This window comes from Oreochromis niloticus, linkage group LG19, assembly GCF_001858045.2.
Source record: "Oreochromis niloticus isolate F11D_XX linkage group LG19, O_niloticus_UMD_NMBU, whole genome shotgun sequence".
Taxonomy (NCBI): Eukaryota; Metazoa; Chordata; class Actinopteri; order Cichliformes; family Cichlidae; genus Oreochromis; species Oreochromis niloticus.
This window is the reverse complement of record NC_031983.2, coordinates 20,714,706-20,742,447: the sequence shown is the minus strand read 5'-3', so window position 1 is coordinate 20,742,447 and position 27,742 is coordinate 20,714,706. Positions and strand designations below refer to the sequence as shown.

Below are 27,742 nucleotides of genomic sequence, written 5' to 3'. Positions count from 1 at the left end.
TGATTTGCCATTGCAGTCATGTGAAAAGAGTTGGCTTTGAGATATATGCAGTACTCACTGGTCTTCAATGATAAGGTGGTGTACAACAAATTCAGAAGGAAAATGAACAATTCAATCAATTATTCAACACATAATACATGCAATAATACGTTAAGAAGGGATTGGACAGTTAATTTACTAAAACGTACTTAAGTTCATCAGTTTATGCTCAAAGATGTTTTTACTTTGAGAGTTGGGATTTGTGTCAAATAAGGACATATCATTGGTAAACTGGAAATGGCAACCAACCTGATATTGACATATAAGGACCTGTGGAGGAGTTCAGAGTTCAAACAAACAAACAAAAAAAAAAATAGTGGGAAAAATCATTAGGGTGAGACATTAATATGTGTAGAAAAATGAATGGCCATCCACTGGCTAGTTGCTACATGTAGCTAAGTAAATGCAACAGTTTATCTCCTATAAATCCAGCTTTTATCCTTTGTGTATTTTTCCAGTCCAAGATGAAATACTCCAAGAAACCCAAACAAATTCCGACTTACAGTCAAAAGCATGTATATAAACCTCACATTAACACATGCTTAAGTTACTCTGAAGCACCAAGTTGAACACTGAATAAACAATATAGTACAGTATGAAGGCAAACATCAGTGATATAAAAATTGTTCTTTTCATATATGACGTCATAAAAATTATGCCTCATATCTAATAAATAAACTACACTTTGCTGTAGTGTGGAGTTATTCAGGTGACACTGCACTTTTCTGTACACATAGTTTCAAAAATGAAAAACCATATTACACACAAACATCATTCAGTCTCTGTTTTTGATAGTCAAATTAGTGGTACATGACAGCCTTTTTAATTTGCATGTCTATCTGCAGTAACCTCTACAGGTAACTGGTCATCTACTGCTGTCACGTTAAAAAATACTTCAGTCTTGTGTTGACCATTTCCTTGTGAGCAGCTGTAGGGATTCCTCCACCTGGTGCACCTCCATCATTTTGGGGCTCTGATGGGTCCTTCTACCATCCTGTACACCAGGTTAGTAAAAATTTCAGTATTTATGATTTTCCTGATTTGATTAAACATTTGTATTCGTAATATACTTAGAGCAAATGAGTTATTTGTTTTAAGGTCAGACCACTAATAATTATCCAAATGGGACCTATAAAAGTTCTGCATTACAGAGCTTCTCTGTACGCTGGGTCCTCAACACAAGGTTTGTATAATACGGTCTGTTAGCACATAAAGGTTATGTAAAAAACTGTAAAGGGTAAATATAGATGCTTGGTATAGGGCTGATTTGCCATTGCAGTCATGTGAAAAGAGTTGGCTTTAAGATATATTTGCAGTACTCACTGGTCTTTGATAAGGTGGTGTACAACAAATTCACAAGGAAAATTGACAGTTCAATTAATTATTCAACAGATAATACATGTAATAATACTTTAAGAAGGGATTGGACAGTTAATTTACTAAAAATCCCTTTAATTCATTAGTTTATGCTCAAAGATGTTTTTACTCTGAGAGTTGGGATTTGTGTCAAATAAGGACATATCACTGGGGCGATCGTGGCTCAAGAGTTGGCAGTTCGTCTTGTAAGGCTGCCGGTTCGAGCCCTGGCTCTGACAATCTTGGTCGTTGTGTCCTTGGGGAAGACACTTCACCCGTTGCCTACTGGTGGTGGTCAGAGGGCCCGGTGGCGCCAGTGTCCGGCAGCCTCGCCTCTGTCAGTGCGCCCCAGGGCAGCTGTGGCTGTAATGTAGTTTGCCATCACCAGTGTGTGAATGGGTGGATGACTGAATGTAGTGTAAAGCGCTTTGGGGTCCATAGGGACTAAGTAAAGCGCTATACAAATACAGGCCATTTACCATATCACTGGTAAATGGGAAATGGCAACCAACCTGATATTGACATATAAAGACCTGTGGAGGAGTTCAGAGTTCAAACAAAAAAAAATTATTAGGGTGAGACATTAATATGTGTAGAAAAATTAATGGCCATCCACTGGCTAGTTGCTACATGTAGCTAAGTGAATGCCAGAATTTATCTCCTATAAATCCAGCTTTTATCCTTTGTGTATATAAATGCCACTTGTTTTGCACAATATCCAAATAGCAACCTCTGTATATTTTATATATTTATTTTATTTTTACTCTATTTAATTTGTAAAATATGTATACACACACACACACACACACATATATACACACACACACACACATATATACACACACGTAGACATACATATTTAGTATACACATTCAGTAATACGCATACACTCTCATATTGTACATATATTTATTCATATAATTCTCAGATTTAGCCATTCTTATATTTGCTTGTTCTTATGTTATTGTACTTTGCACACCTCTGTTGCTTGTGAAGCTCGCACACAAGAATTTCACTCATATGTGCTGTACCAGTGTACCTGCACATGTGATGTGACAATAAAAGCGATTTGATTTGATTTGATTTGATTTGTGTATTCTCCCAGTCCAAATATACTCCAAAACCATTTAAACTAATTCGGCTGGAAATAGTGTTTTTAAACTTGGAATTTTGAAAATATGTATTTGAAATCTGATCCTGGTTTGTGGGTGGCTGTGGCTCAGGTGGTATTAGATTGTTGGTATGAGTCCTGGCAGTCAGTATGATAAGAGGGGCACCTCAATTTCAACTTTTTAAAATTTCAGGATTTTTAGATGTTAGAGTGATTTGTATTGGAGCTATCTTTAATATATTGTATTTTTTAATCTTGATAATTTTCACTGCTGTCCTTGTTTTGGAGCAACTATGACCACAAAGTTTCCTCTGGGATTAGTAAAGTATTCTGATTCTGACTCTGCTCCACTCTTCATGCAAAAATGGCCTCACTCTTTCCTTCATTAATGATCTCTATCATCTCTTTAATCATATTACCATTATAAATTTTGCAAAGGCAGCATTTTTGCAGATGTTGGCTTGGTTTTGCATGGAAGTGCAACATTTTAATTATCGTATTTATTATTAATAAATGCTATTGTTTGCCAAATGCTTTTTAAAAAATGTCATTTATTTTTCCCAAAACAGGATGTGGACCTTTTTATTTCTTTACATCTTGGGCATAAACGTCTGTCAGGTTTGTTGATTACACGCAAATACACAGTTTGATCTTAAAATTCAACCTTATCGTGAAATTAAAAAAAAAAAAAAAAAAATGGAATCACTTTTCTTTCACAGGCTGATAACTCAACACAAATGCTTTATGCCAAACTGATAATAGACAAAAATGCAATTGAAAATATCACACGCATACTGAAGAGTTTTACAGATAACAATACAGTTGTTGAAGCACCTGTAATGACAACAGGTAAACTAATTTCCAGTCTTCCACATAATCATGCTGTGATTTATGAAGGAAATACTTATTTAACCCTGAATAACTCTTGTCCTTATAAGCGTGCACAAATGGTCCAGGCGGGAAGGTATGTCAGTGCAAACCGGGCCACAGATGGAACGATACTTTCTGTCAGTCTAATCCAAAATGCTGTGGCGATGCAAACTGTACTTTGAATAGTGCAGACGCAAAATGTGTCCTAAACACCACAGGTATTCATATATATTTATATATAATATCTATCTATCTATCTATCTATCTATCTATCTATCTATCTATATATATATATATATATATATATATATATATATTTAAATGTATCTAATTTGTGTGCATCGAGGTTGAAAGCATTAAAAAAAACCTGACATTTTCTTGCTCACAGTTACCATCACAGGATCTTTGAAAATTGCAAAGGCAAACGACTATGAAAACTGTTTGAAAGGCATACAAACTAAAGAATATATAAGCTGCAGAAATAACTTGACGACACAGGTAATAAACAGTCATTTAAAAATATACAATGTCTTTATTTATGATAAATAAAGAACACTATTATTTACTCTCTTTCCATCCTTTGTTACCTCTTAGATGAAAACAGTGTACAGCACTCTGAGGGGATTTGACTTTTTAAACATTACAGGATTCAGGTATATTCGTGCAATTACAAATAAAATGTTTCGGTAAATGTATTTTACATGTGTGACTAAAATCTGTCTTCGTTTTTTATTGAAGGCTCGGAAGCCTCTACGTAGATTTTATAATGAGCGTCGCTTCCACCGTCAATTCACAAACTCTGATTAACAATTCAGAAGCCATTACCCGAAGTCTGTCAGCCTCACTTGATATGGAGACTGCAGGTAATGTAATCTACCTGTGGAGGGCGCACATATTGGAAGTTAATTCCAACCTGGACGGAAGTTTTTTTTCCTCTTAAATTGTATACAAATTCTGTTAGATTGTGTTTTAGATATCATTTTAGCGCTCCTTGAGTATCATTCTCCACCAACATGTCAGACTGACATATCTCAACAACTACTGGATGGACTGCCATGAAATTTTATGCATATTATACAAATTTTTTCCACTGTGTAAATTGTGACTAACATTCTTATTTAAAGGACCGGATCAGCTAAATAACCTTTCAAAATTCGCAAAACGTTGCCCGCTGAAATCCCAATTTTATTTCTTTGTTTCTATTATAAAATGATAACCTGAAGTCAGCAATGCTGTGGATGCAGTCATATTATTCTGATAAAGATGAAGAAAATATGAGTGAAACACAAATCTCTCCCTCTCTGGTTTTAGTTTATAGTGATATGCTTTAACGATTGTTTATCCGTAGCTCCAGTACAGTACTATTCAACCTATGGCGTTCATGGAACTGTAAATGTTTTCACGTTTCAGTGACTGGCCGCCAGGTGGCAGTATTTCCATATGACATACCAGATGTATGTGGTTTCCATGCCAGTTCACTATTATTGTTTTTTCTCTGTAGGTGTTGTCCGCTTAATAATGCCAAACAACATGCCTATCCCGTATGCGGCCACTGACCAAAACATCACATGCATAGCAGAGGAGGACCTTGGAACTACACCACAGTGGAGTATAACAAACACCAATGGGGAATATGACATAACTAATGGAACAGTTTCAACTGTCATAATATTATCACCAACAGAGAGTAAAATCCAGCTCAAAGAAGTGACAGAACTCTGGAAAGGTATGTATGTATGTGAGATTTTGAGACTTCTATGTAATTAGTGTAAACCCATCCAGGAAAAAAAACCAAAAACTAAATAAATTGTACAAGACATGTTTAAGCAATTTAAAAAAGAAATAAAGATTTTTTTTTTATTTCGAATGTGATACAAATTAAAACTTGTATATGCAATTTAATATTTATTTATCTATGTCAGAAGGTTCAATAAATATTTCTTTTCATGTTTTTTCTGGGAATTGTTCAGGCTTTAAACGGTTAAATAGTTTGGTACTGTGAGCTGAAAAACTCAACTATCTGGATTAAACATTTTTAATTATCTAATCTGATTCCTACATGTACCGGCTTTAACACTGTTTTTGTTTTTGTTTTTTTCCTAGGAACGTACTTGTGTCTCTACCAACAAACCAAAAACTGTGGCAATGCCAATCTGACATGTACAATCAACATAGAACACAAAGGCAGTGCTGTACTGGATGTAGCTCTAATGCCCAACATTGCTGTCTTCACTGTGCCATCATTTCCACGCTGCAAAACTGAAGGTGATGTTCTCCAAGTAGCAGCCCAGTGTGACATAAATAATAGCACTGAACCTTATAAAGTCACATGGAATGGTGACGGCCTCAAAGATTATTCAACAACTTCGGGTAAGCATATTTTTTCTTTTCTTTTCTTTTCTTTTCTTTTCTTTTCTTATTTGCTAAATAATTTTAGTTAAAAATATTTATTTTGCAATTGTTATGAAAATCCATGACATGAATGTGTAATTCTTGCAGGTGACAAAACACAAATTTATACAGCTCAAAAAATTATCAGCTGTGGTGTAAACAACACCAATCAAGCTACAGCATTGTGTATATTTACAAACAGACTTGGGCAAAATAAAAGTGCTTCGGTGCCCTTCAACATCATTGCCGGTAAGTTGTTGTATTTTGTAATAAGGATTAAATGAATAAATGCCCACAAACAATCCCACATAGGAGCTAAAACAAAAACCTACAACAAAGTTCTTGTCTTTGGCAGACATAAATGAAAACAAATTCATCTGATTTAATTTTATTCAAAAAGTGCCAGTTCACAACACTTGTCTGAAGTTGCTGATATTTTAAGATAAACCAAACAACATATTTATAAATAACTACTTACCTTAATAAGGATAGTCCAATAAATTGCCATTTTAAATGCCCCAAAATGTATTCCTAATTAATTACAATGAAATTAAAAGAAATAGAAATAAAAAGAGTGATATTTGTAGCTGTAAGACACACATGCTGCTAAAGGTGGCTCTATAAGCTACTGAATCATGTGGTGTACATAATGGGGTGGAGACATTTAACTTTGATTTTGTTACATAAATAATGACAGAATATAAATTTAATACATTTCTGTGTATCTGAGGTTGTAGTTAAATTGTTTTTGAATCTGCATACAGAGGATTTATTTTATATTGTTGTGATATATAAAAACCTTTGAAGTGAAAGAGGGTGCACTTTCTTTTTACCATGACTGTAATAGTTTATAGTAATGATGATATCGTAATAGTCACATACTCAAATATACTACAATGTAAAATAAAATGAAGATAAAATATAGAAATATGAGAGCGGCCCATTGTTTTAGAATCATGAATGAATGTAGGCTATATTGATTACTTCACAGATGAGAGAGCCAAATATTTATGATGCATTATAGAATATAATTTCTGCAAGAGAAACTCATTTGAACACATCATTCTCTAAATTAACTTTTGATATTGTCTTAGTTAATGTATGAAATTTTATTTGTCAAAACAGCAGGTGAAAAATTCTGTCCGGCTGAGGGTGACTGGGGAGACACCAAACTTGGTTTCACTTCAGTCTTAAAATGCACAAACTCTGCTGGACTAAGAACAAGGAAATGCAAGTAAGAATCCAACTGCTGATCATATTTATTATGTAATAATGTATCAGTTATTTGTTATTTGTTTGACTATTTTTATTTATTTTTTTATATTAAAATGGCTCAGTTGCACAAACAATGATTGTTTGCATTTGTAACTGGGAACATTATTTGAGCAGTTCATAAATGAACATTTATTTGTGAAATTTGTTAAGATATTATTAAAATTAATATTTTCAGCCCAAGCGAAAAATGGGAAGATGAGGTGTCAGGATGTGTGAACTCAGACCTGTACACCGTACTGCAAAATGCAGTAGTAAGTAAGCTTAAGTTTCATAATTGATGTTAAGAAATTGTTTCCATATGATAGGAAAGTAACTTAATAATCTCAAACTTAATACAGCAACAAATTCTCCAACTGTTATGAGATTTTTACACAACAGAAAAAAGGAAAGTCATTCATCTTTTTGTCAAATCCGCTTTAGCTGATTCAGTTAGACTCGACTAATACGTATGTGCTCTTGTTACAGATTTCTGACATTGGACTTGGGTCACTAGATAAAAATGCAGAAACAATATTTTCTAACCTTAACAATGTCACTCAAAATTCAGGACGTATTAACACTTTTGCTAATGTGAATGCATCAGTTGAGGTACTCACCACCATGAGTAACAAACTGCGAACTGTAGACGATGCAACCACGACTACAGTAAGTATCAAAGAATCTTTATATTTATTATTATTTAAAAACTTTAAAAAATATTAAAATGAATAAGTATACTGTAAAGTTTGAATCTTTAAGAGTTACAAGGAAACAAATGTCCAATGTATTTATTCACTCAAGTCTTTTTTGAATACAGCAGCAGTTCAGTTTTACTATTTATAATTAACTTGTACATCAAGTTCATTGCTAATGCAAATCAAGAATTTCCTGCTGCTGTTACGTCAGATTAAAAGAGTTCAAATGATGAGCAACCCTGTCCCTTTTATTCTGAAGAAGCCACAGGAAATGTCACCACCCTAGCCATTGTTCGGTAAATGTATCTACAGTTACTAGTTTTGACAGTGGCTTATTCACAGGAATGGAGGGACAATGACCAGCTAGTGAAGCAGATAAAAAGCCGCATGTGCCAAACTTTCACTAGTTCAGTTTTTTATGATACATTTTTAACATCATAGTTATATCACCAACAAACCTTTGTCGTTCTTTTCAGAATTTCCTGGCCTCATCTAGTAATCTGTTGGATGAGTCTCTTGAAAACTCGTGGAAAACACCAAATCCTCAAAGCAACCAAACCCTGGCTGAGAAATATCTGTGGACAGTTGAGAAGTTAATTGCGATATCAAACATAAGTAATAGTTCAAATCCAAGTAATATAAATATAGGCACATGCAGTGGAAAAACATGCACCAATACGGTGTTCGATGCCTCAGTCACTGTTAAAAGCTCAGGAAATGGCACTGTAAAAACAGCTGGATTCAAATACCTGCAGGACTATTTGCCCAATACAACAAACGCATCCAACATCAACAGCATTGTTGTGTCAACAACCACTACTGAAGGGGGAAAAGAAAACCTTCAGATTACAATAAAGTTCCCATTGCTCACACCAAGGCCTCGCGATGTTAGTCTGCAATGTGTCTCATGGAACTACAACCAGAGCAACTGGACAGCTGAAGGATGTGTCTGGGGGGGCGCTTCTAAACCCGACGAGTGCATTTGCAATCATCTGACTTCATTTGCCATTCTGATGTCCAGGTATCCCATTGAAATCCCTTACATGACCGAGATAACGTACGCTGGACTTTCTGTGTCAGTGGTGTCACTCGTTATCAGCCTCCTGATAGAACTGACCGTCTGGAGCAAAGTAGTCAAGACAAATACTCTACATTTGCGCCACACCGCCCACGTGAACATTTCTCTTTGTTTGCTGGTGGCAGATTGCTGTTTTCTGGCATCTTCTAAACCAGAGAGCATTTCAGAAATCTGGTGTAGAATCTCAGCTCTTCTGAAGCATTTCTGCTACCTGGCCATGTTCTTTTGGATGTTGAGCCTGAGCACCACGCTCCTTCATCAGGCAGTTTTCCTGTTTCACAAAGTGGGCAAGAAAACCTATCTGAGGTTCTCATTGATCCTGGGCTACGTTTGTCCTTTTCTCATCGTTTTCATCACATTTCTCACCAACAACGCCGGCGCTCAAGGCGTGTATTTCAGTACGAAAACATGTTGGCTGGTTTATTCTGGAATTCTGAAAGGAACCATCTATACATTCATTCTTCCAGTTGGTATAATTGTTTTCATCAATTTGTTTGCCATGGTAGTGGTAATCATGAAGCTTCTGGACCATAAGATCACAGAAAAATCTCATGAGAAAGAAATACAGGCTGCCAAAACTGTCCTGAGATCAGTTATTCTTCTGACTCCAATCTTTGGTTTGCCATGGATTTTTGGATTTGCAACATTTAGTCTGGACCTGACAGCTGGAGCTGTGACTTTAGCTGTGAACTACGCTTTTGTTCTGCTCAACGCATTCCAGGTATGGTCACAATTATTAAACTGATCAGACTCAATATCTGTTCTGCTAAAAGTATCGCTTGTTTTCTTTTTAAATGCTTGTTTTTCATTTCTAGGGTTTGTTGATTTTGTTGACCACGTGCCTGGGGGACAGAATGGTAAAATCATTTACTTCTAGAGATAAGAGGCCTACCTAGTTTAGTTACATGCTGCTGTATCACTGTGATAACATTTGAATATATTTAAAGTTTGAAGCCAATGGCAGGAACGCATGATCTAAAATCGACAGCTGAATCAATGTCATTATTGTTGTAGTTGTTCTCAGGTTTATTCTGAGTTATTTTAATGAAATTATTATCAACAGTTATCAAAAATATCCTTGGAAATCTTTTCATTAAATGTTGTTTTTCTTCTGATTTTGACAGACCCGTGAAGCACTGCGGAATTCTTTCAGGAAAAAAGTAAGTGAACCACAGCTTGTTTGTAAATGACCACAGTGACTGATGATGAATGACGCACATCTTTTTCCTCTGTTCTGCAGGCTCCACCAACCATCAGCGAAAGCTCCACAAAGTTGGAAACAACAACTAAAAAGTCCTAAACAACACCTGTACACATGTATACTCACAAAACACTACATTTAAATCAAATATATTAGATTCATGAGCTACATTTACTCTTTGATGTGACTGTTTCTTTCTTGTTTATTTTCAGTAATACAAGTCAGAAATGGTCATAATTGTTATATGCATATCTGTGTTTTTTTGTTCAATATACATATTAATATGAAATGTGATTTAATAATGCTGTACATCGCATGTCTTAAATAGCACCTAGCAGTAAAGAGCTGAAGGAAAACTCTCAGCTGAAAGGATAGAAGAAAACCTACGTGAGGATTTTATTTCTGTAAATGTGATTCGGGCTCACATCTTGCTTCAGTTTTTACGTTTTCTTCTTCCCGTTCTGCCCACTCCTCATCTGTGTCATCCACTCAAACCCCTTCGCGGGCTGCTTGTGTACAATAAACATGTTACCCTGTCTCTGCTCTGTAACACACAAAAACAAGAATGTATACTTGTCATGTATAAAGATTATACTCTTGGTTATTGTTATTAAAATTACAAGAATCTGAAGTGTGAACTGGGCTTTATGTCATACTGCTCTAACTGCTTTGTAGTCCTTGTCATGACTATCCTGCGCCCTCTGATGGTGTCCTTGCTTCTGTGACCTTGCAGATGAAATACAAACCTCAGCCACATCGTTAGCAGCAGTTCTCACCTATAATCAGTGCACTTGGTAACTAACTGGGTTAAAATTTAGTAGCTTGAAAAATAGGCTCTGGATCTTTTACTTTTCAAGGGTAGAATAACCTGTGATAACCCTTTGAGTGATTTTATAATAATACACAGGCTTTTACCTTGTTTACTCATCCAATTAATCTACTGCGAGGTAATAATGACTTCTAATACTGAACTTGTGACTAAGAGGAGGATGGGCACATTCAGGCTGGAAGAAGAACACTGAAAAAAGGGATTGGCCATCTCTTGGGTTTATGTAAGCATCTTGCGTGTATTCAACACAATTGCTTCATGCTTTAAAGTTAAGTGTAACTATATAGTGTAGAAACTACATGATATGCAGAGTGGGTATATTAAATTGTTCGAGTGAAGTAAGTCAATAATATAGCAATATTAAATCTTGCGACACTGCATGTGATTTCATCTCGACAGCTTTGGATCGTGCTTTGAGGAAGGAGTCCATCTCAGTCAAGTCGAGCAGCCGCCTTTCCTTTTTTCGGTATATACCTTAGAGTATACAGTATGTACCCTGCCTCTTAACTCTATCACTTCAGGGTTATGCCCCAGCCCCCCTGCAACTCGGATAAAGATAGGAAGATGGTAGTTGTTGTAAATCCATTTAATTTTTATGTTAACCAGACTATAGACTTTGTTGAACATTATGTAATATGAAGATAACATGTAGTATTTAAGTGACCAAGTAGTACTGGGGTAAAAGCTATTGAATAGTTTTGGAGTAAATTGACAAAATCGTCAATGATTACAATATTCCAAGAGTTCAACTTACTTCATCTAAACATGTTTCAGTCACGTTTAATCAACACAAAATGCACAGGTTTATTGAATATGAATAAGTTGTGTTGATTTAACTAAGTTTCTGCCGAAGCAAAACAGTTGTGTGCAACCAGTGTCCATTACTGAATTAAGTAAATCCAACATGGTCTTTTTTTCAGTGCACTCATCACTTATAATCCAGCAGGAAACAGCCAAATCCTTGGAAGTTATAATCCAAGACAGCAAAAATTAGAAAAAGCCACAAAATACAAATCCAATTTGTAAGTCCAGTGTTTGGGAGTGGCTAATCTTCTGATCATGCTCTCTACCAATTGCAGGAAACTAGAGGAAGGACATCTTACCCAATGTGCACTGGATTTTTTTTTATACGTTATTCTCTTTCTTCCTGCCCTTGATGTCCATATTGTGCAATATCACATCTACATTCCCATATTTCAAGTCACACCCTGTTGCTCTCTTTGTATAAACATACTTAATATAGAAGAAAAATAAATAATTATAGTCATTCAGGAATTATTGATGTCATTATTGCCTGCAGCAGTCAATCCTAAACAAATTTTATTTCAGCACTAGTTTTTTTTATTCTATTTATAAAGACTCAGTTGAACCTGTCAGTGTCTTAGTCTGTTAAGTCTTGTCAGCTTCATTTCATGATCACTGATGGACATTTCCACCTCAATGTGATCATATTATTCAATTACAATAGAACTCGATTCACATTTTAAAATAAACCTTATTTACCTTATACTAGGCCTCTTCAGTTAATCCTCAGTGACTGGAGACCCCCCCTCAAACAGCAGTTGAGTGGGTCTACTGCATATAGTCAGAGCTGAGTCCCTGAGTGATTATTTTATTAACATCTGCCTTCACCTTGACACCACAGAGCAAATAGATTGGCTAAAACACCCTCTCAAAAACAAACTCATGAACTGGTTGTTTTCAAACTGTCTGACACTTAAGCATTTGGATCATAAAAATTACCTGCACATTTGCTGACCTCATTATTTTAAACTTTGGCCATGTTAAATAGAGCAACATGTATTCTAACAGTATAAAAAACTCCAGCAAGGTAACAGGCCTACTTTAGATGGTTAGTTCCCTCCTTGAAGGTTTTTCCAGGTCTATGCTGATATATGTGAAAAGTGATATGCAGGAGCTTGACATAGGAAGAAAAGTAATAATATTTTATGGTGATATTTTCTTCTTGATGATTTTTTAGTACTAGTTTGGTTGTAAAAAATGTCCTTTGAGAAGACATTGCCTTGACTTTTAAGAATTTATGTTTATTACTTCACTGATAACGTCAGGTTTGTCCCTTGGATGTTTGCCCTGAGTTCCTAAAGGCTCTGGATGTTGGTGGGCTGTCTTGGTTGACACACCTCTGGAACATGGTGTGGAGATGATGCGGGGCAGACCCTCTGGATTGGCAGACCGAGGTCCAATCTTTAAGAAGTGCAACTGGAGGGTGTGCTTCAACTCCAGGGAGATCACACTCCAGAGCCTCCCTGGGAAGGTCTATGCCAGGGTGCTGGAAAGGAGAGTTCACCTTTTAGTCAAACCTCAGATACAGCAGGAACAATGTGGTTTTCATCCACCAGGGCTGCCATTTGATTCTGTTTATAAATTTTTCAGATGATGTGGTTCTGTCGGCGTTATCGGGTGGTGGCCTCTGGCTCTCACTGTAGTGGTTTGCATCCGAGTGTGAAGTGGAGGGAATGAGAATCAACACGAATGTAAGTGGGAATGAGAATCAAATTTGAGGTCTCAGCTGGAAAATGGTAGAGTGCTTACTGTGGGTCAGGACCAAATTGCTGCCCCAAGTGGAGTTCAGCACCTCCCTTAGATACAGGGTGAGGAGTTCAGTAAATAGAGATGTGCAAAGTTTTTATTTAAAAAATAAAATAAGAGTTAGATACCTGACTCTCCAAATACATTTCCTGTAATGTGGGTACAATTCACATATTCCTACCAGTGTATGAAAAGTCAGTTCCTGATAAATATAATTTGACTGAAGATTTGTATGCTTGGAGTGAATAAGTTCCTTGTTTTAAGCTCAGGCCTCTAATGATTGTGCAAACTGGACCCAAAAACTAGGAGCTGTGCATTACACAGTTTCTCTGTACTCTGGGTCCTCAACAAAAAGGTTATATAACAATGTAAATAATGTAAAAGTAAATATAGATGTTTGGTAGAGTGCTGATTTGCCACTAAAGTAACATCAAAAGTACATCCCCCGTGAAACATTAATTTGGCTAGTTTCTACGTGTGGCTAACCATAGGCCACAATTTATCTCCTGCTAAATTTTCAGACAAACTCTTGTAATTCACCATTTATCATTTGTATATTCAGTCCAAGACGAAATACTCCAAGAAATCCAAAAGAATTTCCGACAGACAGTCAAAAGCATGTAAATAAACATCACATTAACACATGCCTACACTAGTGTGAAGCAGCAAGTTGGATGTTGAATAAATATAATACAGGTTAACGAGGGATTGCATGTGTGACTGATGTAAAAAAATAAAGTGGTTTTAATATATAAAATCATAAAAAATGATTTCATATATGAAAACATCAGGAGTGAGTGGGGAATTTAGCTATTCCCATTCCATAATTGAGATCACTTATCAATCCCTTATCAACAAACAGCATATCAAAGACATTTGATTCATGTAAATTATACATTTTATGGATAGATAAGAGCATCTATCTATCAGCATTTAGGTATGAACACTAAGCCAACAGCACAAAGCAAAGATGAAAACAAACAGACTTTAAAGTGAGCATGCCATTGCGTGTTTTTCTGTATGCATAATTTCAAAATGAAAATATATGCTAAAACTATGGACACCAACATCATTCATTCTATTTTTGAAAGTCAAATTAGTGCTTCATAAGTCTTTTTAATTTGCATGTGTATCTGCAGTAACTTCTGCCAGTAACTCCTCATATACTCCTATTACTCGAAACCAGGTTTTAGTCTTCTGCCGACCTTGTAAGTTGCTGTAGGGAGAGCTCCATCAGTTGATAGTTCATCATTTCTGAGCACCGATGGGTCCGTCTACCATCTTGTACAGCAGGTTAGTGACGCTTTCACAAAAATGTTTGGATATGTGTGTAAAGTATCATTTAAAATGAAGTGAAAATAGTGTTTTGAAACTTGGGATTGTTTTTAAATGTATTTGAAGTTTGACGCTGATTTGTGGGTATGTTGGTAGTATGATTTCTGGCTGTCGGTCTGATAAGCACCTCAATGTCAGCTTTATATGTAATATTTTTTTGTGTAATATATCAGGATATTCTTTGCCTCTCGGAGGAGGCGGACGCACTTTTTCTCCTCTCCCTTATCTTCCCTGCTTATGTCCTTGTCTAGTCTCGTGTTTTTCTTTGTATTTTCCCTGGAACATTCTCTCACAGTCTGTTCTCTAAAACCTAAAAGAGGAATTATGGATTGGATCAACTGGTCCCTAAATGCAATTGACACCCCTTTCTCAATGAGAAGTTTGGGCTTGGGTGAGCCTGAGTGGTGAAGATATCTACCTATTCGGAACCATGGTAACAGGGTTCTGGCTGATCGGAGCTGGCTTGGCCCTGACTTATCGAAGAATTAAGAAAGCGGAACCGGCTGTTCAAACCCCCACAAGGCTGCCCGCTGGGATTGGAACGATGGGAGAGGCGTGAGTTTCTCAAAATGGGCTCATTGAGTCAGCACGGATAAGATCTTGGAGAGGCTACGGCTGCTGTGAATACTCAGAATAAGATCTCTGACTGCAGACTGGATACATCTTGGAAGGGCTAGCCCGGAATAACATCTCTGGGCGCAAAATTGGATAACATCTCGGGGAGGCACACTGCCGTGAGTTCTCAGACATTGGCTCCTTGAGCACAAGAAGTGACAACATCACAGAACGCAAGTATGGCGAAGCTCGCGGCTCTCCAACGGGAGATTGAGAGACCAGTGTTGGACTGTAGAACTGCTTTGAAATTCATATGAGCTGTTCGCACTAAAGTAAAAAAAATAACATCACTTATGCGGATACCCCTTTGGCGCCAGCTGCAAGGCCGGAGCTGAACAAAACACCCTGATAACGACTGTGTTGAGTCTGTTCCTTCCCATTCCATGCAAGGCCACCTGGGTTGGCTGGAAGACTGTTTACTTAGCCTGGCAGGGCGAAGGACACTGTCTCAGCTGAACTCTGGACACGCACACACATACTGATACTGATAAGCACTCACCGACGCATCACCCTCCCTACCCCGGATCCAACGCCACCTCCAACGCTTACCTCCCCTCTGATGTGGACATCGGGTCAGTTGGAGGCGCAGTCGAAGATTGCAGCGGTCCCAGATCAGATGTACACACTGGAACTCTTTCCCATGTTGCTTGTCTGTGTTTATTGTGCTATGGTGTGTTGATATCTGTGCATTCCTGTATTATCCTTTTGTGTTACACATTTCGATGTTTTTTTCCTCGCTACCTGGCCTGACCTGTCTCCCCAATGTGATGTTTGTGTATTGTATGTACGGTTGGCAAGGTTTGTCATCTCGGTTGCGGGCAAAAGACCTGCAACTGACAAATAAAGGCTATCTCATCTCATCTCATCTCATCTCATCTCATATTTATATTAGAGCATTTTTACACTATTAATATTGGCAGTTTTCGATCATGCCCTTACTATCTTGGAGAAAGTGAGACTGCAAAACTTCCTCTGGGATTAATAAAGTTTTCAGATTCTGAATCGCTTTGTTTGCTTGAGTATAAATGATATAACCTAAAACCTAAAAAATCTAAAACCTTTTAAAAAAATATTTTAAAGAAGGCTGTGCCGCATCACCTTTTTTGCTTTTGTGGTCCACATGTTTTCAGTGTGTGAAAGATTTGGACATTGGACAGGCCAGTTTAGGAGCCATACTGTACACGACCACATAAAATATGGTCTGACATGGTCTTGCTGTAATGATTCAGATATTCCTTGGAAAAGACGCACCACTCCGAAACCTGACATCACAGATGTGCCAGTCGTCCGTGCCATGTGCATGAGTCTTTCAGAAGTGTTCTTGAGCCCAAGCAGTGATTTCCATACATAGTATTATATCACATCTCTTTTTAAATTGGATTGCACAGTGGTGGAGTGGTTAACTCTGTCAATTCAAAGCATGAAGGTCCTGGGTTTTAAGTCACCAGCCTGTTGGAGCTTTCTGCCTGGAGTTTGCGTGAGTTCCCTGTGATGCCGTGAGTTGCCACAGGGTACGCCACACCCTACATTCAAAAGACAGCCAAGTTTGGTTAACATACTCTAAACTGGAGGGAGGTGTGAATGTGGGCATGAATAGCTCCTCTGTGTGATAGCCTGACAAGATGGATGGAACGGTTTGTAATTCCAGGCTCAACAGTAATGGCCGTTCTATATTAGATTTCAGCTTTGTCTCTTGTGTGTGGATTTGTTTTTACTATTTATTTCTATCATAGTAGGCCTACAACATAAAATCTACATTTCTTTTTCATTCTTAGAGTATTTTGTAGCCTGCTGCTGGGATATTTTTCTCAAAAAAAAGGAGGGAAGTTTATGTTGTACTTGAACTATATTTAGTCAAATGATTACCAATGATTGCATCGCCTTTTTACACATCATCCAATTTTTTGGGAACTTACTTGTTTACAGAGCTAGTGCTGTGATACAAGCTAGACACACACTTTATCAGATACACCTGCACAGTTTGAGACAACTGTTCTTTCGAGATAAGTGGATTTCTTTGTACTGCATCATATTCAAATGTGTTTTTCCCTCTCTCGTGTGTGCAAAACAGGAAAGATAAAGCGACAGAAAATCTTTTTCATACATCACCTTCATTTGTTTTGAAGAGGAAGATTTTAATTATAGTATGGTGTGTACTCCAAATGCTTTTTAAAAGTATCATTTATGTTTCCCGAAACAGGATGTGGACCTTTTTATTTCTTTACATCTTGGGCATAAACTTCTGTCAGGTTTGTTGATTACACACAATTACACATTTTGACCTTAAAATTCAACCTTATCATGACATTAAAAAAGAAAAAAATGGAATCACTTTTCTTTCACAGGCTGATAACTCAACACAAATGCTTTATGCCAAACTGATAATAGACAAAAGTGCAATTGTAAATATCACAAGCATGCTGAAGAATTTTACATATAACAATACAGTTGTTGAAGCACCTGTAATGACAACAGGTAAACTAATTTCCAATCTTCCACATAATCATGCTGTGATTTCTGAAGAAAATACTTATATAACCTCTAACTCTAATCCTGAATAACTCTTGTCCTTATAAGTGTGCACAAATGGTACAGGCAGCAAAAAATGTGGATGCAAACCGGGCTACAGATGGAACGATACTTTCTGTCAGTCTAATCCAAAATGTTGTGGCAATGCAACATGCACTTTGGATAAAACTGCCAATGCAAAGTGTGTCTCAAACACCGCAGGTATTAAGTCAATTTAACTGTTTTTGCACATTTGGTTATTTATGTGCCTCAAGGTTAAAAGCATCCCCCAAAATGACATTTTCTTGCTCACAGTTACCATCACAGGGTCTCTTACACTGCAGGGGTCTACATATGTAGATTGTTTGGAAGATATAACAAACCCTAAATATGAAAAATGCAGTGATGGGTTGTTGACACGGGTAATAATTTTTTTCGCAAAATGTATTTAAAAGTATACAGCATCATTTTTAACCTTGAAAATAGAAATTACTGTTATTTACTCTATTTCCATCCTTTGTTACCTCTTAGATGAAAACGGAGTACAGCACTCTGAGGGGATTTGACTTTTTAAACATTACAAGATTCAGGTATATTCGTGCAATTACAAATAAAATATTATGTTTTTGCATTTATCTAATAAAAATGTAAAATCCTTCTTTTTTTTGTTTGTTTGAAGGATTGGTAGCGTCATTGCAGACTTTAAAATAATCATTGCCTCCAGCATCGATTCACAAGCTCTGATAAATAATTCAATAAAGATTGGCCAAATTCTGTCCGCCTCACTTAACATGGAGACTTCAGGTAATGTAATCTTACTGCAGAGGGGTGCATTGTATACTGTATGCAAGAAATTCTTTCCAACATGTGAGTTTTAAAAATAAATGTAAATTCTGTTACGTTTTCTTTTAGATCTCATTTTAGTTCTACATGTTCATCATTTTCTGTCCACCAAAAAACCCAAAGTAAAATCAGCTTTGTTATGGATGCAATCATTACTCTGATGAAGATTAAGATAAAATGAAAGTCAAAGATCCCCAAACTTTATTCATCTAGTTTTAGTTTATAATAATTTTAAGATTTATTCTGTTGTTCAAAAACCTTCAATCTGTGGTGTTCACAGCACTGGATAGGTTTTTTAGTTTCAGGGATTGAAATTTCATTATTATTTTTTTCCTCCACAGGTCTTGTCAACTTAGAGATGCCACTAATGCCTGTGCCTTATGGTGCCACCAACCAAGTGATCAGATGCACAACCAAAGAGGACCTGAAAACTGACCCACAATGGAGAATAATAAACAGCAAAGGGCAATATGACATAACTACTGGAACAGTTTCAACAGTTGATACGTCATCACGAACTGACAGTACAGTCAACCTCAGAAACGTGACAGAACTCTGGAATGGTATATATGCTTGTTCCGTTATATTATTATTGGTACTGTTAATAATTAACCGGAGATACAATGATGGCAAAACAGAAGAAATTCACTTTTAACACATATGTGAAAGCCCCCCCCCCAAAAACCACCCCTCTATGGACCAGAAACAAACAGAATGAAAAGAATCCAGAATTGAACATCAACCTAAATCACGAAATCTCCTGGCTTTAACCCCACTTGTGTTTGTTTCTTAGGAGAGTACTCATGTATCTACCACCAAACGGGTAATTGCACCACATCAGGCTGTGCAGTCAACATATTAAACAAAGCCAGTGCTCAACTGGATGTAGCACTATTACCAAACATTGACGTCTTCACGGAGCCATCATTTCCACGCTGTAAAACCGAAAATGATATTCTCCAAGCAAAAGCCAAATGTGAGATAAACAATAGTACTGAACCTTATAATGTCACATGGGATGGCAAACGTCAATTAGAAACTCAGAGTAAGTAATTTTTTTGGTCTTATTTGACAAATAATTTTAATTAAAATATTTATTGTGCGAAATTGTTCTGAAAATACATGACATGAATATTCAATTCTTGCAGGCGGCAACATACTAGTTTATACAACTAGTAAAATAATCCGCTGTGATGATAAGACAAGTGAATATACAACAGTGTGTACATTTACCAACAGACTTGGGAATGTAAGAAATGCTACGGTGCTCTTCAATATCATTTCCGGTATGTCTTTGTATTTTGTAATGGGAATTATTGAATGCATAATTACCCACAAATGATCCCACAATGAAGTAAAAAAAAGAACTAAGTAACTATAAAACTTTCAACAAACAAATTAATCTGATTTCATTTATTTGTGCCAGTTCACAACAACAGTTTCTGATATTTTAACATAAACTGCCTAAAACATTTATAAATGATTACTTACCTTAAAGACAACAGTCAAATGAATCATTTTAAATACCCCAAAACTATTCCTAATTCATTTCATGAAAAATAAAAGATATACAAGTTTAAAAAGAAGTCACATATGTATCTGTAAGACACACATGTGTTATTATGTTTTGTTTTGTTTTGTTTATATTTGTATTTTTTATTTTTTTAATCCTGCTTTAATACTTTGCAGCTCTAAAAGTTTGGTAAATAGAACCTCAGATAAACTACAACACATGGAATATTACACTGTGTCATTATTTATTTTTAAAAAACTGCAAAAGCAGTGTGTGAAAAGCTAAGTACACCCTTCCTGCTAATCAAATACACTTGATTAGCAGGCTGTGAGTAAGTGTGAGCGCCTCAGTAAAAGCAGATGTTTTGTCAGTTTGCTGGTCTGGAGAATTCAGTAATGTGTTAATGCAAAAAAACAAAACAAAACAAAAAAAAGACATCAACAACTGTTACTCCCCATCTTGGGCTGGGTTATAAGGCCATTTCCAAACTATTTGAAGTCCATCATTGCAAAATATTTGAAGTCGAAAATATTAAAAACAGCTGTCAATCTTCCCAGGAGGGCACATTCTTGCAAAGTCGATCTTAGACTTTATAAGCCTCAGTTAGCATGTTAAATGTTGAAGTTAATCAGAATACAACTGGAAAAAGAAGAATAAGTATGGCTTGTTTTGTAAAGGCTGTCAGGAGTGATCTTCGTCTCTAAAAAATGAACATGGCAGCACAGCTTAGGTTTGAAAAACCGCAACTGAACAAACTACAAGACTTCAGGAACAATGTCCTTTGAAAAGTGAAGACCAGAGGGGAGAAGTTCTGGCAAAAAAACAAACACAGCATATCATCACAAACAGCTCATGCCAACTGTCAGCACAATGAAGGGGTGATGTCCAGGTCCTGTGATGGGACAGGACCCGGGCACCTTTCAGTCACTGAGTCAACCATGAACTAATCTGTGTACTGTATAAGTTTCTAGAGTTGCGTGTGAGGCCATTTGTTTATCTGAGGTTGTAATGATATAATTTCAGAACTTGCTATAGTCCAGACAAGTTTTTTTTTATTACATCCTGATATATAAAACCTTGCAATTGAAAGAGGGTGCACGATATTAGTGTATAATAATATAGTAATTGTGACATACTGAATTATACTACAATGTAAAATACATTTGGGTAAAATTGGGCATGGATTGTGCAGTCATGACTAAATTCTGGAAATACTTACTTCATTGAAGGATCAAATATTTATATATTATGCTTAACAGGAAATATTAACAGGAAATATTTTTTGTGACACAAATTTAGTTTTAACATATTTTTCTCTAAGTTATATTTTGATATTGTCTTTGTAACTATATGAAATTTTCTTCCCTAAAACAGTAAAGGATGACTACTGTGCAGCTGAAGGTGACTGGGAAGACACAAAAGCTAATTTTACTGCAGTTTTAAAATGCACAAACTCTGCTGGGAAAAGAACAAGGCAATGCAAGTAAGAATATATCCAATCATGTGTAGTATGTAATAATGTATCAGCTCTTTTTAAAATTATTTTTATTTATGTATTTAGATTAAAACTTCTGTTTCTTTTACTGTCCAAAAACTATAATTGTTTGCATTTTGATTAGGAAAATTATTTAAGCAGTATATATATTAGAATTTATGTTTGACATTTAATATTTTTAATTAATATTTTCAGCTTAAAGGGGATTTGGGGAAAGGAAGAATCAAGATGTGTGAACTTCGACCTCTACGATATACTGCAAAATGCAATAGTAAGCCTAAATTTCATAACTGAAGTTATCATCTTATCATTTTTTAGTTTTTTATTTTGTTTTTTTACATATGACAGGAAAGTAATCGTATTAATATAAAGCAACAAATTATCCAACTGTTTTGATATTTTTACAGGACAGGAAAATGGAAAGTACTCTAGTGTTTTTGTTAAAGTCGTTATCTGACACAGTTAAGCTTGCCTAATACATATGTGCTCTTGTTATAGATTTCTGGCACTGGACTTGGGGCATTAGATAAAAACGCAGAGTCAGTATTTTCTAACCTTACCAATGCCACTCAAAATCCATTAACTATTAACACGTTTCCTAATTTGAATGCATCAGTTGAAGTGATCAGCACCATGTCTACCATTCTGGCAAACCATAGTGTAAATGATACAACCACAAGTAATGTAAGTACCAAAGAATATCTTTTTGATTACTATTTAAAAACCTTTAAAACTTTAAGATCAATAAGTATAAATACTTGTATTTAAAGTTACAATCCTTAAGAGTTACAATGAAACAAATCTCCAGTATTGGTATTTATTCACTCGAGTCCTGTTTACATACATTAGTAGTACAGTCTCACTATTTAACTTTTACATCATCAAAGTCATTGCTCATTTAAACCATATACCATAAAACAGCTGCAGAAGACTAACTCGTTTTTTATGATTAATTTTTAATGGGAACATCACAGCTATATGAGCTGCAAACCTTTGTCTTTCTTTTTAGCATTTCCTGGCCTCATCTAGTAATCTGCTGGATGAATCTCTTAGAAACTCGTGGAATCCACAGAATACTGAAAGCAACCAAAACCTGGCTGAGAAATATCTGAAGTCAGTTGAGAAGTTAATTGAGATATCAAACATAAGTAATGGTTCTGATCAAACTAACTTACATGTACAGACATGCAGCGAAGATGAATGCACCAATACGGTGTTCAATGCCTCAGTCACTGTTCAAAGCTCAGGAAATGGCATCGTAAAAACAGCTGGATTCAAATACCTGCAGGACTATTTGCCCAATACAACAAACACATCCAACATCAACAGCATTGTTGTGTCAACAACCACTCAACGGGGAAAAGAAAACCTTAAGATTACAATAAAGCTCCCATTGCTCACACCAAGGCCTCGCGATGTTAGTCTGCAATGTGTCTCATGGAACTACAGCCAGAGCAACTGGACAGATGAAGGATGTGTCTGGGGGGGCGCTTCTAAACCTGACGAGTGCATTTGCAATCATCTGACTTCATTTGCCATTCTGATGTCCAGGTATCCCATTGAAATCCCTTACATGACCGAGATAACGTACGCTGGACTTTCTGCGTCAGTGGTGTCACTCGTTATCAGCCTCCTGATAGAACTGATCGTCTGGAGCAAAGTAGTCAAGACAAATACTCTACATTTGCGCCACACCGCCCACGTGAACATTTCTCTTTGTTTGCTGGTGGCAGATTGCTGTTTTCTGGCATCTTCTAAACCAGAGAGCATTTCAGAAATCTGGTGTAGAATCTCAGCTCTTCTGAAGCATTTCTGCTACCTGGCCATGTTCTTTTGGATGTTGAGCCTGAGCACCACGCTCCTTCATCAGGCAGTTTTCCTGTTTCACAAAGTGGGCAAGAAAACCTATCTGAGGTTCTCGTTGATCCTGGGCTACGTTTGTCCTTTTCTCATCGTTTTCATCACATTTCTCACCAACAACGGCGGCGCTCAAGGCGCATATTTCAGTATGAAAACATGTTGGCTGGTTTATTCTGGAATTCTGAAAGGAACCATCTATACATTCATTCTCCCAGTTGGTATAATTGTTTTCATCAATTTGTTTGCCATGCTGGTGGTAATCATGAAGCTTCTGGACCATAGGAGCAGAGAAAAATCTCATGAGAAAGAAATACAGGCTGCCAAAACTGTCCTGAGATCAGTTATTCTTCTGACTCCAATCTTTGGTTTGCCATGGATTTTTGGATTTGCAACATTTATTCTGGACCTCACAGCTGGAGCTGTGACTTTTGCTGTGAACTACGCTTTTGTTCTGCTCAACGCATTCCAGGTATGGTCACAATTATTAAACTGATCAGACTCAATATCTGTTCTGCTAAAAGTATCGCTTGTTTTCTTTTTAAATGCTTGTTTTTCATTTCTAGGGTTTGTTGATTTTGTTGACCACGTGCCTGGGGGACAGAATGGTAAAATCATTTACTTCTAGAGATAAGAGGCCTACCTAGTTTAGTTACATGCTGCTGTATCACTGTGATAACATTTGAATATATTTAAAGTTTGAAGCCAATGGCAGGAACGCATGATCTAAAATCCACAGCTGAATCGATGTGTCATTATTGTTGTAGTTGCTCTCAGGTTAATTCTGTGTCATTTCAGTTATTTTAATAAAATTATTATCAACAGTTATCAAAAGTATCCTTGGAAATGTTTTCATCAAACTTTGTTTTTATTCTGATTTTGACAGACTCGTGAAGCACTGCTGGACTCTTTCAAGAAAAAAGTAAGTGAACCACAGCTTGTTTGTAAATGACCACAGTGACTGATGATGAATGACGCACATCTTTTTCCTCTGTTCTGCAGGCTCCACCAACCATCAGCGAAAGCTCCACAAAGTTGGAATCAACAAGTAAAAAGTCCTAAACAACACCTGTACACATGTATACTCACAAAACACTACATTTAAATCAAATATATTAGATTCATTTACTCTTTGATGTGACTGTTTCTTTGTTGTTTATTTTGGTTTACTTGCAGTAATACAAGTCAGAAGTTTTAATAATTATTACGTACATATCTGTCTTTCTTTGTTCAATATACATATTAATATGAAATGTGATTTAATAATGCTGTACATTCCATGTTTTAAATAGCACTTAGCAGTAAAGAGCTGAAGGAAAACTCAGCTGAAAGGATAGAAGAAAACCTGCGTGAGGATTTTATTTCTGTAAATGTGATTTGGGCTCACATCTTGCTTCAGCTTTTAAGTTTTCTTTGTCCCGTTCTGCCCACTCCTCATCTGTGTCATCCACTGAAACCCCTTCTCGGGCTGCTAGCTTGCGATAAACCTCGCACTCTATCTCTGCTCTGTAACACACAAAACAAGACCATATATTAATCATGTACAAGCATTATATTATATATAGTTTATTGTTATTAAAAGTACAAGAATTTGAGAACCGGGCTTCATGTCATACTTTTTAAGGAATCTAACACAGTCTTGGTGTCCGTATATCTCGGCTATACGCGCTGGCTTGTCTCCACAGCAGTCCTCCTTATCAATAGGTGCATGGAGTGAGTGCAGCAACCGCAGCACTGCCAGCCGACCAGACTCTGCAGCAAAATGGGCAGGGGTCCACCCATACTCTGTCCTCAGGCACGGTCTGGCTCCATGCTTTACAAGTATCCTCACCATTTCTGTGTGTCCTATGGAAAAATATAATTAGTTTGTGAGCAAGTTAAGAATATTTATTTTGATGAATTAGGGCTATTGGGAAAATTAAACAATATTGTGCAGAGTGTTTTATAAACGTTTTCAGGGACCCTCCTTAAGGTTTTGGTGTCCTCTTACTGGGGAATATAGATACCTTACTGTTATAGACCGATCGTCTGCTGGAAATCTCAGCATCATTTGAACTGATGTTCAGGATGTATAGTGTATAAAATAGGGAGAAAAAGTAAAAAGGTAGTCATAAATACTCAAGTAAAGTACAGAGAACGGAAAATTCTATTTAAGTACAGTAACAAAGTATATTTACTCCAGCAGTGTGGAGAGTCTCACAATGGCTTCACCCAAAACCTTTGCTAATAATGGCCCACACCCTTTTTCAAGGTGTGAAAAGTGGTATGGGCCATTATTAGCAGAGGTTTTGGGTGAAGCCATTGTGAGACCTTGCCTCGCCCTAAATAGCCAGAAAATCTGAAAATTGACCTCTCGATGTTTGAAATCTCTGGAGATGTTGTCTTTGTCTATTGTGTGTGTGTGAAAGAGCCACCTTTCATGTAATGAAACACATGATCAATAGTGGGTCAATGACCCTCTTAAGGGACAACTTGCACTTGGGACTCTCCACCATTTGGTCTTAGAACTGAACAAGCTTCTCGGATGAGAGGCGAAACATCTTCAAGAAAAGTCCAGTCACATTTTTTCCTTGATTCCTCTAAAAATGTTTAGGTACAAGGACCGGACTGAAAATGAGTAAAAAAGCAGGCCAAGCATGTCCAGTTAATGTTGAAAGGCTGGAAAACTATTGCTGAGGTCAAGGTCACTGTAAAAATTTACGAACAAGTGTGGCACCTTTGAAGCAAAATATAAAGAAATGAGGTGTAGTGCAAGGCTTTTGTACAGTGCTGCACATGCCTAAAAGTGCTGCGTTTCTGCAATCTGACTGGCTCATTAGAAATTACAATAACCGAGATGTTGAAAAGGTGTATCTAAAATATTGGCTATAGTGTGTAATCACAGTTTTAACATACAAGCACAAAAAAGTCATTGTTGAATATTTAGAGACTGTACTGGACGCAGCAACTCAAAACTCTGATTCTTAGCAAACTACAAGGTTGGCCTGTAGCTCACATGTTGGCTCACTTTTTGTTTTTTGTCTCAGATGGCCTGACTCAGCAGGTGGGGGTAAACACAGTTTCTGAATTTGCCTTTGCCCAACAAGTGCAGGAAAGGCTCCTATATGCTCCAGATCGGATGAGTGGTGCAGGACACCCAATATCCAGCCCCATTCCGGATCAAATTAGAATCAATGAATTCAAAATAATACACTGAACAAAAAAAATGTTTTTATATAATAAACTGTTATTAATTGATGCAAAGATAAAACCTAATGCTTAATAATATTGGGATATTATTATGGACATGTTAAATTGTAATTAATGTTTAACAGATAATGGTTATCCTGTTTTTAGATCATACACAACTGTCTTATGCACAGGTTTAAATACTGATGGTAATTTGCAGTGGTTTAGCATTAGTCCTGTTGATTTTTAAAGAATTATTTCATTGTTGCTTCAATATTAACGGAGGATGCAAAAGTGATGGAAAAAAATCAACACCAGAATTCAACACTGATTCACTTTTAACAGAGGGTGAAAAATTGATATAAAATAAATGTTCAACATCAATGTTGAACTTTAAAATATATTTCATCCGACTCTGATATTGTTTCAATATGAATGTAGTTTAAAAATTTGATGTAATGTCAGATTTCAATGTTGAATCAATAGAATTGAGGAAAGGGCTTATTTTTGTCAAGCTTTTACAGAAAAATCGTCAACTTTATCGCTATTAAAGGAGAAACTGTTTCCAAAGTCTTTTTAATGAATGCTGTCTACTGTATTAAATATTTAGTGAAAAGGCAGCTCTAAAAAATATTCATGAATTCCGACTTTGTGCCTAAATCGTTTTTACGCACGGTATAAAGCGCAGTTTAGTGTACTGGCACTAACGTTTATGCTGCATAAACAGCGTACACGTGGCCTAATCACACTTTTCATTTTAATTTTACAGCGAATGCGAACAGGTAATTTGAGCCCAAGACTTGCGCAGTCACCAGGGGACAAGGATACGGCTCATTTTCACGTATTTAACAAACTACCTTTAGCCGCTGCCCAGTGGAGAGGTGTCTTGCTGTACCAGTCGATGTCTTTCTGGTTGGGATTGCACTTATTTTCCCTCAGAAGCTCCTCAACTTGATCATAGTTGCCTGCTGCTGCAGCTTGGTGCAACTCTGACATTTTAACCTAGCAACAGTGGATCCTAGCAACGGATCAAC

The 27,742-nt window shown here is 36.6% G+C and overlaps 4 protein-coding genes across 5 annotated transcripts; 3 read left to right on the top strand and 1 right to left on the bottom strand.

Annotated features, from left to right (window-relative positions):
• The first annotated feature begins 907 nt into the window (after positions 1-907).
• On the top strand, positions 908-10,626 carry LOC102077011 (adhesion G protein-coupled receptor F5). Its single transcript, XM_019349185.2, has 17 exons — positions 908-1,044; positions 3,076-3,124; positions 3,226-3,355; positions 3,445-3,594; positions 3,765-3,874; positions 3,971-4,029; positions 4,115-4,239; positions 4,878-5,102; positions 5,480-5,746; positions 5,876-6,016; positions 6,893-7,001; positions 7,218-7,293; positions 7,508-7,687; positions 8,193-9,515; positions 9,610-9,651; positions 9,919-9,954; positions 10,035-10,626. The coding sequence occupies exons 1-17, from the start codon at positions 1,016-1,018 to the stop codon at positions 10,092-10,094; spliced, it is 3,111 nt and encodes a 1,036-aa protein (XP_019204730.1). The 5' UTR covers positions 908-1,015; the 3' UTR covers positions 10,095-10,626.
• Positions 10,627-14,581: 3,955 nt separating this feature from the next.
• On the top strand, positions 14,582-19,728 carry LOC109195804 (adhesion G protein-coupled receptor F5). The gene is made up of 9 exons (XM_019348522.1): positions 14,582-14,667; positions 17,525-17,573; positions 17,670-17,799; positions 17,902-18,054; positions 18,148-18,254; positions 18,364-18,422; positions 18,512-18,636; positions 19,017-19,238; positions 19,469-19,728. Exons 1-9 carry the CDS (start codon positions 14,639-14,641, stop codon positions 19,726-19,728), a joined length of 1,134 nt encoding a protein of 377 aa, XP_019204067.1. The 5' UTR covers positions 14,582-14,638.
• Positions 19,729-22,119: 2,391 nt separating this feature from the next.
• Positions 22,120-24,640, top strand: adgrf3a (adhesion G protein-coupled receptor F3a). Of its 2 annotated transcripts, XM_019349186.2 has the most exons (3): positions 22,120-22,367; positions 22,693-24,012; positions 24,107-24,640. In XM_019349186.2, exons 1-3 carry the CDS (start codon positions 22,317-22,319, stop codon positions 24,185-24,187), a joined length of 1,452 nt encoding a protein of 483 aa, XP_019204731.1. In that variant the 5' UTR covers positions 22,120-22,316; the 3' UTR covers positions 24,188-24,640. The 2 variants fall into 2 exon arrangements, with proteins under 2 accessions (XP_019204731.1, XP_019204732.1); XM_019349187.2 differs by lacking the exon at positions 22,120-22,367 and having other exon boundaries at positions 22,570-24,012.
• Positions 24,641-24,668: 28 nt separating this feature from the next.
• Positions 24,669-27,735, bottom strand: ankrd66 (ankyrin repeat domain 66). The gene is made up of 3 exons (XM_005477355.4): positions 27,566-27,735; positions 25,157-25,385; positions 24,669-25,046 (listed from the first exon to the last, which is right to left on the bottom strand). Exons 1-3 carry the CDS (start codon positions 27,702-27,704, stop codon positions 24,899-24,901), a joined length of 516 nt encoding a protein of 171 aa, XP_005477412.1. The 5' UTR covers positions 27,705-27,735; the 3' UTR covers positions 24,669-24,898.
• Between the last annotated feature and the right edge of the window lie 7 nt (positions 27,736-27,742).

Excerpts from the sequence above, each read along its gene's own strand:
- LOC109195804 (XM_019348522.1), top strand. The coding sequence starts at position 14,639 with ATGGGTCCGTCTACCATCTTGTACAGCAG. Across the intron at positions 17,574-17,669 it reads TGGGCATAAACTTCTGTCAG|GCTGATAACTCAACACAAAT; the intron begins GTTTGTTGATTA and ends TTTCTTTCACAG. Across the intron at positions 18,255-18,363 it reads GTGATGGGTTGTTGACACGG|ATGAAAACGGAGTACAGCAC; the intron begins GTAATAATTTTT and ends GTTACCTCTTAG.
- adgrf3a (XM_019349186.2), top strand. The coding sequence starts at position 22,317 with ATGTCTACCATTCTGGCAAACCATAGTGTAAATGATACAACCACAAGT. Across the intron at positions 22,368-22,692 it reads ATGATACAACCACAAGTAAT|CATTTCCTGGCCTCATCTAG; the intron begins GTAAGTACCAAA and ends CTTTCTTTTTAG. Across the intron at positions 24,013-24,106 it reads TTCTGCTCAACGCATTCCAG|GGTTTGTTGATTTTGTTGAC; the intron begins GTATGGTCACAA and ends TTTCATTTCTAG.
- ankrd66 (XM_005477355.4), bottom strand. The coding sequence starts at position 27,704 with ATGTCAGAGTTGCACCAAGCTGCAGCAGCAGGCAACTATGATCAAGTT. Across the intron at positions 25,386-27,565 it reads CCACTGGGCAGCGGCTAAAG|GACACACAGAAATGGTGAGG; the intron begins GTAGTTTGTTAA and ends ATTTTTCCATAG. Across the intron at positions 25,047-25,156 it reads TGTGTTAGATTCCTTAAAAA|AGCAGAGATAGAGTGCGAGG; the intron begins GTATGACATGAA and ends TGTGTGTTACAG.
- LOC102077011 (XM_019349185.2), top strand. The coding sequence starts at position 1,016 with ATGGGTCCTTCTACCATCCTGTACACCAG. Across the intron at positions 4,030-4,114 it reads TTAAACATTACAGGATTCAG|GCTCGGAAGCCTCTACGTAG; the intron begins GTATATTCGTGC and ends TTTTTATTGAAG. Across the intron at positions 7,002-7,217 it reads CTAAGAACAAGGAAATGCAA|CCCAAGCGAAAAATGGGAAG; the intron begins GTAAGAATCCAA and ends TAATATTTTCAG.